The 15,423-nt window shown below is 35.6% G+C and overlaps 1 protein-coding gene across 2 annotated transcripts in view; it reads left to right on the forward strand.

Moving 5' to 3' along the window:
- LOC107720291 (multiple C2 and transmembrane domain-containing protein 1-like) overlaps nucleotides 1-15,423 on the forward strand; it is a 152,581-nt gene that overhangs the window by 56,299 nt on the left and 80,859 nt on the right. For both annotated transcript variants that reach the window (XM_016527971.1, XM_016527972.1), the window contains exon 2: nucleotides 7,374-7,491. In XM_016527971.1, coding sequence (XP_016383457.1) covers nucleotides 7,374-7,491 — 118 coding nt within the window. The remainder of the gene's footprint in view (nucleotides 1-7,373; nucleotides 7,492-15,423) is intronic.

Raw genomic sequence — 15,423 nt, forward strand, 5'->3', positions numbered from 1 at the left:
AGGGCACTTTGGGCATCAAGGGGAAAGGGGCAGGTGCTCAAGCACCCATCGCACCCCCCTCTGCACGTGCCTGGTTTTAAGTCATTGTTATTGGGCATAACAGAAAGCCATACTTGTGTATTTATTAAGATAGCGATGAATTATATCTTTGAGAGCTGCATCACGTCCTGTGCTGCGGGTCACTGATGGAGAGGCTGAAATGATCAGTGACAGAAAGGTCTCACCAGCTCTTAGAATCCATTAACCGAGGAGACATTGCATTGCTTTGAGACTTTATCTATCTCTGTAAAGTGAAAAGAAGATTGCAAGGCAAGGGAGCACTTGGAGTCACTTTGTACTTGGTACAATTATTTGGTCCCAGAAATCTCGCAGAAAATTTTGCTATTGCTTTTTTAGTTAACCTCTGTCTTCCTGCTGAAAATGGTTTCAATTATGGTTTCAAATAGGTATGATTTCACATGTGCTTTAAAAAACAGCTGAAAAAGCTCCTTGTTGGAAACGGATTGGTTTAAATCCTATTCATGGAGTTAATGTGATAACTCCACCTTGCAATTCCTTTGCTTTCTAGAACGTTTTTTTTTTCTGTTTTCCACATGAATGTTTAATAATACCAGTCTTTTGACAGGAGAACTGCATACATTATGTATACTAACGTTTTGTGATGTAAATCCTGCTGAGTGAATCCTCTACAGTGAAAGTAGGCCTACTAGTAAAACACTCGATTATGACTCGTGACTGAACACTGAACTCTGATTGTTCACCTACAGTACATTAACTGAAATTATACATATCCTCCTGACTACCAGCTATGGAGTTTTGTCCACTGTAGAGGACATTATGTTTTAGCGATTTCTCTGAGACGTTACATGTCACAATTTTAAAGGTCCCATGACATGCTGCTTTTTGGATGCTTTTATATAGACCTAAGTGGTCCCTAGTACTGTATCTGAAGTCTCTTTCCCGAAATTAAGAAAAAAAATTATATATCAATATTCCTATTAAATATTAGAATATCTTGCTAATTATTACTCCCATTATTGCACTTATTTGTTCATTCTATGTTGCCACAAAAACACATTAATATGCAAATTAGATAGAGTTTATCAAAAACACATTAATATGCAAATTAGATACAGTTTATAGATACATTGTATATAATGGAAAAACTCGTTTATGGCCATTTTACACACATTTTGAATAAAGAAAAATGTTTTTTAAAAATATCTTTCATAACATAGTTGAGAATAATCTTTATATAAAGTTTGGTATAAAAAAATTAAAAATTATTTCTGATTAAAACAAAAACCCACTCTTTTTACCTTTTCATGTCTATTCATGTCTTTTTATTAAAAAAAAACAGGACTTTTTAAATGACTTTTTCTACAGAGGACATGGCATAACATATGAATAAAATATCATTTTTCAAAAATGTTATTTTTCAAAATGTTTCTTATGCTCTAAACAATGTAATGACATGACAAAATACTAAATTCACAAAACTGTTTTTTCCTGGTAGTCAGGAGCATATACTCATTACATTTTAATGATAATGAAATGCCTACACAGAATGGTCTGAGGAGTAGGTGTAAACTTCAATTGATTTTAGGTCTTTGTAAAGATATAAAAAAGCCTGGGAAACTGTGCTCAGGCTAGGAAAGTGATGAATGGACTATTGATGGCCCTGTGACCTACACTGTTTGTATGGAAAATAGCTGCAGTTATAAAGGATAATGGGTCAGTTATACTAGGAATCCAAGCATTACTTGAAACCCATGCTTAATGGGGTAAGTTTCCTTTGTGTTTGGTGATTCCTGTTCTTCCTTCAACCCAGCATGAAACAAATATGCATCACATTACATTTTTTAGTTTATGTCAGGGGTGTCTAAACTAGTTCCTTGAGGGCCGCTGTCTTGCAGAGTTTAGCTCCAATCCTAATTAATCACACCTGAACAAACTAATCAAAGTCTTAAAACACACTAGAAACGTTCAGGCAAGTGTGTTGAAACGTTGGCCCTCCAGGAGCTTGACTGGACACCACTGGTTTATGTTGAAACTGGGTAATCCAAATGGATGAATATGGTAATAATTCATTACTGTGGCATACATCGAAGTACCATAGTATTGGCATTTTCATTTCTTTCTCTCTTAAAACATATCTATCAGTGTTTGCAGCTTAAATTACTGTAGTGGCTCATGACACATTTGTTGTTATCCAAAGCCCTTAGCCTGATGGTAGACTGTCAACGTTGCAAATAGAAACGCTGATTATATTTCAGTCACATTTATCAATCATGGTAGTCAAACAGAATTATGGAGACAGTCCAATCATGTCCAGAGTTTGATATGTTGCGCTTTTATTTAATGTTTCCTACACAGTGGAAAAGGAAAGTGTATATTGTTGTTTTATAACATGAACATTATATAAAGGCATTATTGTGAGTTAAATGTGTGAATAAGTCTCGCAAAGTAAAGAAATAGTTAACACAAAAATTTAAATTCATTCAGCCACTTATTCAGTCACTTTCATGTGATATTCATTTTACTGTAGAACATATAAAGAGATTATATTTAATAGGATGTCCATGCTGCTCTTTTCCATGCACGTGAATGAAAGTGAATGATGGCCAGTGCCTGTTTAGTAAAATGTAAAAAAAAAAAGTGCCATGAAAGTAGTCCATATGACAAACACTTTATTAAAAGTCCTGTGAAGTCATTGAATAGCTTTGTGTGTTTTGTATATAGTAAAATTTGCAATGTCATGATCTGTTACAGGACACACAAGAATCAGTACTGCTTTACTGCTGTCTAACCTGACATGACAAATCTTGATGAGCCAAACAGTATTTGAATATGCAAATGTTAATAAGATTTGAGAGCTTTAGGGAATGAAGAGAAGATTGTTAGTGATTAACCACTTATTTTAAAGTCTGTTCACACAAAATTATCATATGGCTTCAGAAAACTGTGGAATAGGCCTATAGCACATCTGTTTTGGAGCTTGACAGCTGTGGTCATCACTCATTTTCACTGAATCCATGCTTTTCCTTTTGTGTTCTATAGAGGAAATAACATCATACAAGCTTTGGGACAAAATAACTGTGAGTAAAAGACAGACTTTTCATTTTGGGTGAACTATCCTCTTTACACCTCCACTAGCATGACCTACATCCGAGCCTCTCTCGGCTAACCTTTAAAAAAAACAAAAAACAATGCAAATGCAATTTATCTTTTGCCACCTGCAGTGTGTGGAAATAAACAAATCTGTCCTCCGTAGCCAAATAAGAGCACATCTATTATTTCATGCTGCTCCACCTATACACAACTCACCGTATGTGTCCAGATAACACTGATGAATCGCCATGCAATGGAAAATACCTCTGTGAAGAAGCTCCTATGATATTTCACATCAATCATCAGTGTTATTAAACTTTTACCAGTTAACCATTGAAACATGGTTGTGAGAGAACCATTACAATGACATTTTGTAAACTGAGCTGGCAGTCTCATATACACAGCAGAGATCGGGCATGCAGGGATGATGACTTAATCTCACTTTGGATGTGTTTGGTTGGCTACTCCATTCTTATAGATGCAGTACGTCTAATAGGACTTGAAAATATCTAAGTGCTGTTTGTTTTATTGTTTTATTATTTCTAAGGATTTTGTATAATTTTTTTTAACATGAAAGTAAATAAATGACAGTTACAAGCAAATTACATCAACAAAGGGTTGTTCGTTTTGAGACAAAACAACCCCCACCCATAAATAAATAGTTTGTCTGACCTACCAATAGTCATTATTTTTGGTACATAATAATAATAATAATAATAATAATAAATTCCCTGAAATGCAGAATAAATGCTTTTCAGATTTCTTTAAATAAGTTAGGCCTGAGAAATAATGTTAAAATATCAGATCAGTTTATTTTTTAATAATAATATTACAATATAATAATAATAATAATAATATATTTCTCAAAAACATCTTTTTTTTTTTTACTTTCCCATCATACCGTAATGACACTTCTGACCTCTCTCTTACCCGAGCCATCTGTCCAGTGAAATGATGTCCATGTACCTGTGGAGTGGAATATCCTACATCCTGGTCATTATAAGCTCTGTACTGTATGTAAGTCTCCAGAGGCTGAAACTTCATCACCGTCATCACTTATTCATGAGAGACGCTTATTATGCAAAGCTCTGAACAGTTCCGCTAAATGCTTTTTGACCCTGAAGAGACATAAGCGAAAGGTAAGAGAAGGAGCTTTTGTTTACCTTTATGGATTGTCATACTATTTAGTAAATGTTTATTTTGTAGCTGCTCTTGACAATATTGACTCTATGAGTAATGTGTTTTGTGCACATAACAAAAATAGGTCCAAGAGGAATCAATTTACCGCCTCTCAAACTAGTCCAGGAATATAAATATCAGTAAATTTTGATACAGTATGGTTTTAGAGTTTGTTCTGGCCTGTTCAGACAGCTTTGCCTACACACACCTACATGTAGATTTCATAGATATTGTTTCAGTTGATTTTGGATTATTGTCTTGCCAGGTTACTCTAAAATAAGAAAAAAGAAGCTCATTAGCTCTTGCAAATGGACACAGCTGTGTCACCTGATGTTTGCATTTAGGAAAGAGGATTATGTTCATATATTTCAGAAAAGGAAAGAATATAGTTGTATAACAGTAGCGGCACATTTGAACGTATTTATGGCAGAAAGTTGTTTGAGGCAGATTAATAATTTTATTACTTTTTTTTTCATTTAGAGAGATGCAGTCTGGTGTGACCTATAAGGACAACTGTATCACCTAAAGGTTAAACTGCATTCATGAGTGTGTGTCTCTATTAAATGATGCACTTAGCAGAAACCCACAGGTGTGTCAGCTAATAATGAAGACTGACCTTAGGAATAAGTTAACTAAATGTTGTAAGCTGAAATGTATGCCAGTGCCTACATTCGACTGCTAAACACATCATCTACCAAAGGACTAAATAATCTAGGACTCAAAATTGCATTTAAACCAGGAAAAAAACATCTTTATGCTTTTGTAAATGACTTAAAATGTTATCATGTGAAATTAATAATGCATATTTAAAATTCTGGACTATATGGAGGCATAATAAATAGGGAATTCACATAATATATAAAAAAAAAGAGATTACACAATCCTGAAACATGCAGATTTAATTCTCAGTTTTGAAATATTCATTATTATTATTTTTTTGCACTATTGTGGGTGTTTCTGAAAAATTCCCCAACCATAATGTAATTTAATGTTTCAGTGAAATAATACAATAACATTATCTGACTGTGAATCATAAACTTGCAAGTCCACATTTTCATGTACAAATTCAGTCATATCCGTGGATAATAAATGACTCATTTACTATATCACCCAGTTATGTTCTGCTTTATAACATTACATAAATAATTTAAAAAAGCGTTGGGCTCTGTCATTGTCTAATGCTTAATAATAGAGTGTGACTCAAAAACTTTGATTGAACCTTCCTTACTTCAAACTTTTAATGATGCCCCCCATGTTTGTCTCATATCCCCAATGCTTCTGAAGCCAACTATGGCTAGACGCTAGAAATCTGTCATAATGAGCAAATTGAAACTGAAATGAAATTTTCAAACACAACAATAACAAGGACCTGAGGGCACAATTACTTTCTAAACTTCTTGTCATTCTTTAAGACTGAATAATAACCAGTGTTTGTTGAGTGACAGTAGTGTCAGGGTGCTGTTTTATTCAAGATGAACTCTTTCTTATGAAGCAAAAAGCAAAAAAACAAAATGAAAATAAATTCCTCTTGGCAGCGAGTAGATGAATGTTTTTGTTTCTGCACTGATTCGAGTGCAGTATGTAGTATAGGATTGTGTCTCTCCCTTTCTATTTTGCTTTGTCTCCTCTTCCTCATTTGATTACCTTTGTGTTATGATACGTTTGTGGACAGTTTTTAGTAGTCAAACCTTTTGCTGCTTATTGGCTAATTAATTACTTTACCAGGATGGAAAATGGCCTGCATGACTTTGTCATAAGGGGGGATTTTTCACATATTAATTCATTTAATGAATTTAAATTTTCTTTGTGGTTTCAGATTTTGGACCCCACTGCATTTTTCAAAAGTAATATTCAAGAATTTATTTATTTTTTTTTTTTAAATTTAATTTAATTTAATTTAATTTAATTTAATAACAGCACATTATGTTACATCGGCAGCTAATCAGCAGTTTTATTTAGTGTTTCATATTGTGAATGCTTGTGTGTGTGTGTATTGGTGTTTAGATGCGCAAGTGTGTGTGGGTGTACATGCTTTAAGAATTACTGCCAAGTCACCACAAACTGTCCCCAAAGTCCTATGAGGGTATAAAGCAGTAAAGTAATTTACTACTGTGCACTAACATCTCCTTGAGTCACGTAAACATTATTAGCATTCACCCTGTAGTACACTGCATATTTCTTATTACAAGAAACTGGTGACAGCGCTTTAATGGAAATTTGCAGAGTTATTGTTGTTTTAATATAAATGTGCAGATTTCATATGCCTCTGATCGTGCAGGGTATGTATATTGAAGACGGATAGAGGCAGACTGTCTCCGTGGTAAATACTAGAAACTGAGGAGCTTTGGATAATAAGAAGTTCTTGTTGAGTAACAAACTAACTCCATGTTTAATAAGGAAAAAACAGTGTAAATCAAACAGCTGCTAATGGTTAGCCCTACAGTCTTCAGGAAATTAGCATTCTATCTTCTGTTGCAGTTTAATAGGGATTTAATGTTTCTCTTTGATACTTTGTCAAGGTCTGATGACCTGCTCAGAGGCAGAGTAACTGTTAAATAGTCTTATTACAACAACATTAGCAGAGAATTTACATTTCCAGGCCTTCACAGAACTGTAGCCTGAAGTTTCTCAGAAGGCAAGGCAAGTGAGGATTGTGGCTCTTTTGAACATCTCAAGGTTGTGAGGTCTGCATTTGGGACGGTAGAGGCAGAATGATTATGAAACTGTGAGGGCAGAGTGAAATGCAAACGTCCTTTCCCTTTCAGTCGGTCACTCTCGACGTCACGTCGGATGACCGACGAAATTGGGATCTCGCTTAGAGGGACCAATCTACTTCGAGTGTAAACTAAATGGCTGCTGTATCTTACAGTCAAGAGAGGGAGCCTTGAAGAAGAGCTATTTCTATTATATTGAGCTGCACTGTATTGGTGGGAGAAGCTGATGTACCAACACTTCATGTTCTAAGTCTTCATAACATTAAGCATTAAACTGGGTATAGATTTCCTGAAGTATGTGCGTGAGATCTTGGTGCAGTGTGTACATAGGCCTGTCTGACCACCTCACTGTTTCCTCTCCTCCTGTAGGGCATCAATATTGTGGAGCCAAGTAATGAAGAATCTCTTCCCCCGTCAAAGCCAGGAATGTATCAGCTGGACATTGTGTTGAAAAAGGGCAATAATCTGGCCATCAGGGACAGGGGAGGTATGTGCCCTTTTTACCACATTTATGTAACTTTTTTTTCCTGTGTGACCTGAATTTTCAACATTTCTGAGGTTCTGTTGAGCTCCTTTTTTATTGTAGCATTTTGCCACCCAACATTATCTGTCAAAATTCTGCAGGTGACATTTAAATGAACTAGTTTCATTCAAAGAAGTTACTAATTAATTTGTAGGTTCAACAAAAGTCATTAAAAAAGGAAAGAAATGTAATTTATATATACAGTATATATGGGTATAAAAATAACTGCAGGAATAAGCACAGTACTATACACTGATGTATTGTTTACTATCCAAGATGTACTGCTAACTTAGTAACCCATTTAATGGAGAAGTCACTAACTAAGTAGGTGAATTACAATCAGATGAATAGGAACTGCCTATTTACAAAATATTTTTACAACTTAAAATAACTCCTTTGTGTTTTTAATATATTTTAAAATGCAATTTTTTTTTCCTGTGATAGCAAAGCTATCTATTAAAACAAAATATTACTGACCCCTAATTTTTGCACGGTAATGTATGTTGTTTTTAAAAACAAAACCAAAAAGTCCAAAAAGTGAATGTACTTCTAACTTTGAATAACTGTCAATGGAGAAATACACGCTTTATAGCCAGATAGCGTAGTTACACTGTCTGTTATTGCACTTATTCCTCTCATTTCACTGTCAGAAAGAAACAGACATGCTCTGAGAACAGCATGTGTGAAGAGAACAAACAGTGGCAGCAGTGATGAATGACAGTGTTGAGTCTGTTCTTACTTTTAGGTTGCAGACTCTGTGTGTTTTCTGCTGGTTTTAACCTTGGGTCATGGAGGATTTTGTGTTTGTGTTTGTTAGGATGGTGTGGACAGCTTGGCAGAAACTGATCCAGGATTCTAACATCAGGGATGTTGTGATGTTTCATTGTTTCCTGTTGTCTTTCTCTGGCATTGAAATCCATCCGTCAGCATCTGTTAATGATCTGATGTGTGTGTGTTTGTGCGGAGGAAGTGAAAAACATGCAAAGCATCTCTGGTGGACGTTTTTACTGTCCAGCAGCTCAGTTATTGTAAAATTATAAATGTAATGTGTGAGATTAATCAGAAAATGACCACTCCTGCTGAGTGATGGGTACTGGTATTGCAGAATGTTCCATGGACTCGAGACGATGTTGGAGTATTTGTCTTGTTTTTGCAATATTACCCATACTGTGTTGAGCGACAGGGGTTGTTTTTATGAAACCACACATTCACACTCCTTCCTCTAGTATTATTGCTCATTATACTGCAGCGTTTCGTGACTTAACATTTGCATTTTCTGTCTTGTCAGTTTGCCTCTCTCTAAAAACACGATCTTACTCACACATATTGAAATCACTACATTTATGGGCTGTTTGGAAGCATATGGGTAGCAAAATTCATTTTGAAATATAATGAATTTATATTTCATAAGGTATAAGTTATATGTTATAAGTTATATATTTATAAGTTGCAAAATAAAAAATGAAATTGTATTTCCCAAATTGATTAGATATGTTTAACATTTCCAAGCCAAAACTGTAGCAAAATTATCATTTAAATGCCATTTTTCCTAAATGCGTTTAGACTTACGGGTAGGACACTTGAGATTGCATTTTCATCGTGATACTGCGTGATAATTGTAGCAAAATGCAGTGTGAATTTCAAAATGCATTCTGAGCCAAATGTGCAGCAAAATGGTTGCAAAAATGGTGATTTAAATCTTTTATTTTTCTTAAATGCATTGACACTTACACTTCAGACATTGCAACTGCATTTTCATTAAATAACCCGCCATAATGTAGTTTGTCAATGTGGATTTGAAAATGCATTCCGAGCCGATCACGCCCCCAACCTGTCAATCATTATATCAAGGCGGGGTTCGGCAACAAGACGCACAATAGGTCAATATTCCCCATTAACCAAACGCTTTTCACCTGCCTCAACATCTCACTGTTTTACACTCCGATTGATGCACATAAGCAGACAGTGCAATTCTACACTTATTTACTTGCCACCTTACACCGTGGCTACCAGTGGTGTAATGTAACGAAGTAATAATACTTTGTTACAGTACTTAAGTATTTTTTAGGAGTATCTGTACTTGAGTTTTTTTATTTCTGTCAACTTTTACTTTTACTCCACTACATTTCCGAATTAAAATGTATACTTTCACTCCGATACATTTCCCCGAAGCATATTCGTTACTTACTACAAAATAAAGTCGGAATAACACAGACTGCAAGCAAGCAGGTTTGACGAATCAGTGTTCTGGCACTTGTAAGTTAGACTCCTAAAAATACCTTTGCTCATGTGCAAACAAGTGTGCTCACAACCGCGGATAATTTCATTTTCCACTCAAGTCGAGTCTGGGGTGTGTGATATACAGTATATCTATGATAATATGGTAAATGTTGTTGTAATGACGTGCGATCTGGCATTATCGAGTGTATCACCTTCACCAAAACATTTATTTGTTGAGAATAAAGTTGCAAAATAAATTAATAATATTTTTTTTTATTTTATTTGGAAAAATAAATCACATAAATTAAAAAAGGAAGTGCTCTCCAATAGTAGAGCAGATGGTGCTATTGATTTGTTTTTATTTTTCTGACACAATAAATATATATATTTTTTAATTAATTGGCTTAAAAGATGTCTAGCTAACCCTAAGTCCATTTGGTATTTTATTCCCAACCATATTTTTGATAAAATTGGTGGTTTTTCATTCATTTTGAAATGTAACTATCTACCCTCTAAGCTACCTATAGCTTTGTTAAAATTTCATCAGCAGTGTCTCCTCGCTTGGAAGCTTTGCTATGTTCACAGTTTTTCACCCCATAGAACATTTTTATGGAATAACAGGGATATTACCATCAGAAATAAATCCTTATTTTCCCCCAGGTGGTTTCAAAATAATATTAATTGTATCCTTTGCTTATTTGATGATTCAGGAAATATGTTCTCTTATGAGCAATTCGTGACATACCATACTTTCCCGATTCCTCCAAAAGAGTTTAATAAGGTGGTTAAAGCAATTTCACCTGGATTAATTCACCTTGTTAAAAGTCATTCTATATTTAATTCAAGGAGTTCAGTTGCTACCCATGCTTTGCTATTGGAAGGCGTTGATCTGTTAGATAAGAAATGTAACAATAGGCATGTGCGCCACATTTTTCAATTTAAAAAGAACATTTCTTCAAGAGGAAAGTTCTACTGGAGGTCCTTGCTTGATGATATAGACTGGAAAAGAGCCTGGCTTTTACCTGGGAAATATTGTATGTCCAATAAGGCAAAGGAAACACATTTAAAAATTTTACATGAAATATATCCTGTCAATTCTAATGATTCGAAATATTTGGACATTAACAGCTCATGTTTCTTTTGCAAACAAGCAGAGGAGACATTAGGACATCTATTTTTTGAATGCCCTATATCCAAGCAATTCTGGTCTGACCTAGATTCTCATATATTTGATTTAGTCAATTTTGTACATTCCTTAAGTTTAAAAGACATTATTTATTATTATAATAACACTAAAAATATGAAAATGAAAATGCAATCTCAAGTGTCCTACCCGTAAGTCTAAATGCATTTAGGAAAAATGGCATTTAAATGATAATTTGCTACAGTTTTTGCTTGGACATGTTAAACATATCTAATCAATTTGGGTAATACAGTTTCATTTTAATTTGGCAACTTATAAAGAGTTAAAATATGTTTTTAATTTACATATTAAAACTAGTGTAGAAAATGGCAAATGTAAATTATATACTGTAATTGAATTTTCATTTTCATTTTGCGCTAAATGTTGCGTATGGGAAAATTTAAATTTAAATACAGAAATACATTGCCATTTTACATATTGCATTGTCAGTTTGCATATTACATTTCAAAATGAATTTTGCTAATCATATGCTTCCATATGTTTACACCTGGTCACTTTATGGGTTTTCTCTGATCGGATAGCTATCTGATCATGAAAAGATCAGGTGTAATGCCCTCCGAAACACTTTCGAGAATGATTTAAATCTGATCGCTCAAACCACTTCAGGAGGTGGTCTGAGACACATTCCAGACAAAACTGGACAAGTGTAAATGCATCTGGTTGTTGAAACCACAAATGTAAATTTTACTCCTCCCAAAATGTTGAAATAATAAATGTGTGAGAGCGTGTTATAGGCTATATGACATGGCATAGCCAGACGTGACCGCGCTAATGCAACACGCATTGTAATTATGACTCTGTGTGCATTATTCAATGACCTTTTTTTTTTTAAAACGCTCTTGGCCCGTTGCGATTTTTGGGAAGGTAATTATGAATATGCAACAGAGAGGCCTTTTTCTAATTAGATAATACAGCCTGTGATTGTTTTTCATACAGAAAAGAAAATGAATTTTGTCTCACCCCGTCTTGTCCTAAAAAGCATCCACAGGTGTTTATTTTGGTGGGTTTTTTTTAGTAGTGAATGGGTGCCGCCAGAATGAGAGTCTAAACAGCTGATAAAACATCACAGTAATCCACATTTTTGTAATAAACAAACCATCAAGATATTTTTAACTTTAAACTGTTGCTTTCAGCTAAAATATGAGTCCTCTATCCATAATATTGCTCTCTCCAGTGAGAAAGTTGTGTCATCTGAAATGTACACAGATCAATCATTGCTAACAAGCGAAATCAATCAAAAACAAATATATCACTATAGATTTTGATGTGCGAGGACAGCAAAGAATAGACTTTTTCACTGAAGGAAGCATTATTATGGATTATTAAGAGCAAGTGATGTAAATTTCTCCAAATCTGTTCCAAAGAAGAAACAAACTTATCTACATCTTGGGTGGCCTGAAGGTGTATTTGCTTGTTTGTTAATTTAATTTAATTTAATTTAATTTGTTTGTATCATTATTTGGGTAAATTATGCATTTAATGAGTAAAACTAGAATTAAACTTATTTTCTTTTTTTCTTTACTATTCTGACAAAAATGTGGATGGCATTTTCCTGAATGTTTTTTCTGTTACTATGTGGTGGTGTGATTGCTTTACCATCATTGATCATCCATTCGGTGGTCTCACTCTGAGTCATGTGTTGTTGGTTGGCAGAATATGTTCAGGTGTGACCTGTGTCACAATGGCCCACTTATTATTTGTTGATACATCAGAGCTTACTGACTGCTGGTGGGCGATTTTAACAAGCACTAGGAGCATGTTGGCACGCACTGATGCTGGGGGACACAGTAGGAATGTGGGTCTGTTTTGAGACTGAGAGACTTCAGACCAGCATTCATGTTGTGCTTTACATTTTACACAAACTATTGCATCTGTGGATCCTAATGAACTGATGGATTCTGTGGGCAATCAAATGACTTCCATCAAGATTTCATCTGTGCTTGGTCTCTGAAGTCACGAGAGGAAATTACTGCAGGATATTGTATCCCCACCTCAAATTACAACTTTAACTCATCATCTTTAGTAACACAAGAAAACTCAGCTAGCCTGAAGAAAAATATGTTTTTCTTTAACTTTACTACTAAATAATACAGCCAATATACAGTCACAATGTTGATGACCCCCATAAAACCAATCATATTCTATACCATGGAATTTATGTGCTACTTTATGGTGCTTAAAGAATATGCACATGTCCAACAACACATGCTTTTAATATGGTACCATGTCTAAAAATCCCTGCCATTACCAAACAAAACAAAAAACAAAACAAAACAAAACAAAAAAGATAGTCATTGTACTTTCTTGTTAGTGATGATCTTTTGCATAAACCCCCAACTTAATTAATTAATTAACTCAAACCTTTCTTACGTGGTTACTGTTTTTGGAATTAAGCGTGCCATACTTCTTTTTTCTTCTTTTGTTTAGTGGCAATTTACATTTGCACTGTATGTCACCACCTACTGGGCAGTGGTGCTGTGCAATAATTTTTCATTTTATATTTAATTTTTTTATCTTTCATCATTTTTTATTACAGTGAACAAGAATCATATTGTATGTTTGATGCTAAATATATAAATAAAGAATAAAAATGAATAAATAAAAAACAGTCTGTGCTATATTATATAGAAAGCATCCAGCTGCAATAAATAAATAAATAGATAAATAAAGTTTTGAATGCAGAATGAGTAAATAGAGTAAAAAAAATATTGCTTTATGTTATGATAATTCTCTGGAGCATGTTGTTCAGAGAAGAAGTTAATATGGCTACTTTCATACTCTGAAAGTTACCTCAGAGTGAGAATTTCATCTTACTTTTTGGACATATAAATATCATAAACGGCTCCAAATTCAATATTTTTGAAATATTTTTGAATAAAATATTCAGAGATTTTTTTCCTCCTCGAGTATGAGCCCCACATTTTTTTCATACTCTGAAAGTTACCTCAGTTTTTGGAACTGAAAGTTGAGTTTATTCATTTACTCATCCATAAACAAACGCGGGAATGTCACATAACCTGCTTTCTGAAATACCCCCCAGGTTATCATACAAAATTTGGGCTAAACAGAACAAGATAATACATTTATCAACATCACACTTCCCCTTGGTGGCTACATGGCTTATAAGGCTATTCATGCAAGGAAATAGATCTAGAGTAAGATCCTGCTTTTTCTGTTGGTGGTGCTTATAGCTACTTTTATGACAACTGTTCTGTTCCTGAAATGGCCACAGTTTACGGGCACACAATCTAAAAGGAACATGACATTTGTCTTTTGGTCTATACTGTATAAAATTACAGCTCAATTGAAACGGCTGCCAGCCAGGCTTCAGTGCCAGTTTGTCAGTGTCTGTCATCATTGCTGGCAAAGGCAATTGCACAGTCTGTGATGTGTTTATGTGGTATGAATGATGTGCATGGCTTGTGTTTGATATTCACATCAGGTCTTATTTGGTTTTTATTCATTTATCTTGAAGTAAAGACCTGAAAATAAACTGCCATCTTTCAGCTATCTCTCATGGTGCACCAACATAGTTCACAGCTGGGCACCAACATCCATGAACAAACAGATTGCTTAACCGAGCAGTGCTGAAATTGCGTGTTCACGAAACGTCTCATTTTAAAGGGGGTCATATGATGCTGCTAAAAAGAACATTATTTTGTGTATTTGGTGTAATGAACTTTTATACGTGCTTTTGCGGCCGGGAGCGGGACAAAACATGAATGTCGAGGGAGGGAGCGGGCCCAGATAAGATATTTTTCTGCAGGAGCGAGTGGGCGCGGGACAGAATCTTGCGGGAGCGGGACTGAAAAATCCGTCCCGCGCAGGTCTCTACTGCGCGCTCCCTGGAGAGTGTTCTTCGGGCAGGAGTTCCCCTAGTGCAGGTGTCCAGGCATGCTGTTGTGTTCACGGATGCCTCCACTACGGGCTGGGGTGCCACGTACAACAGGCATGCAGTTTCGGGGTTGTGGATGGGCCCCGATCTGCATTGGCACATCAATTGCCTCGAGTTGCTTACAGTACATCTTGCGCTGGGCCGCTTCAAAACGCTGCTACAAGGCAAGCACGTACTGGTCCGTACGTAAAACACTGCGACCGTTGCGTTCATCGACCACCAGGGTGGTCTACGCTCCCGTCGTATGTCGCAACTCGCCCACCATCTTCTCCTATGGAGTCAGAAGTGTCTGAGGTCGCTTCGTGCCATTTACATTCCAGACCTGCTCAATCCTGCAGCCGACGAGCTTTCACGGCAGCAAGCGCTTTCGGGAGAATAGAGACTCCATCCCCGGGCGATCCAGCTGATATGGAGACACTTCGGAGCTGCACAGGTAGACCTGGTTGCCTCTCCAGACACGTCCCATTGCCAGTTGTTCTATTCCTTGACCCGGGGAACCCACGGTGATCCCATGTGTGTATTCTTCCATGGTACGGTTCCCCTCTTGGTGAGCCCGTGTCTTTTCCTTGGCAGACTC

The sequence above is a fragment of the Sinocyclocheilus rhinocerous genome, unplaced genomic scaffold (genome assembly GCF_001515625.1).
Source record: "Sinocyclocheilus rhinocerous isolate Xijiao unplaced genomic scaffold, SAMN03320098_v1.1 scaffold62, whole genome shotgun sequence".
Lineage (NCBI taxonomy): Eukaryota > Metazoa > Chordata > Actinopteri > Cypriniformes > Cyprinidae > Sinocyclocheilus > Sinocyclocheilus rhinocerous.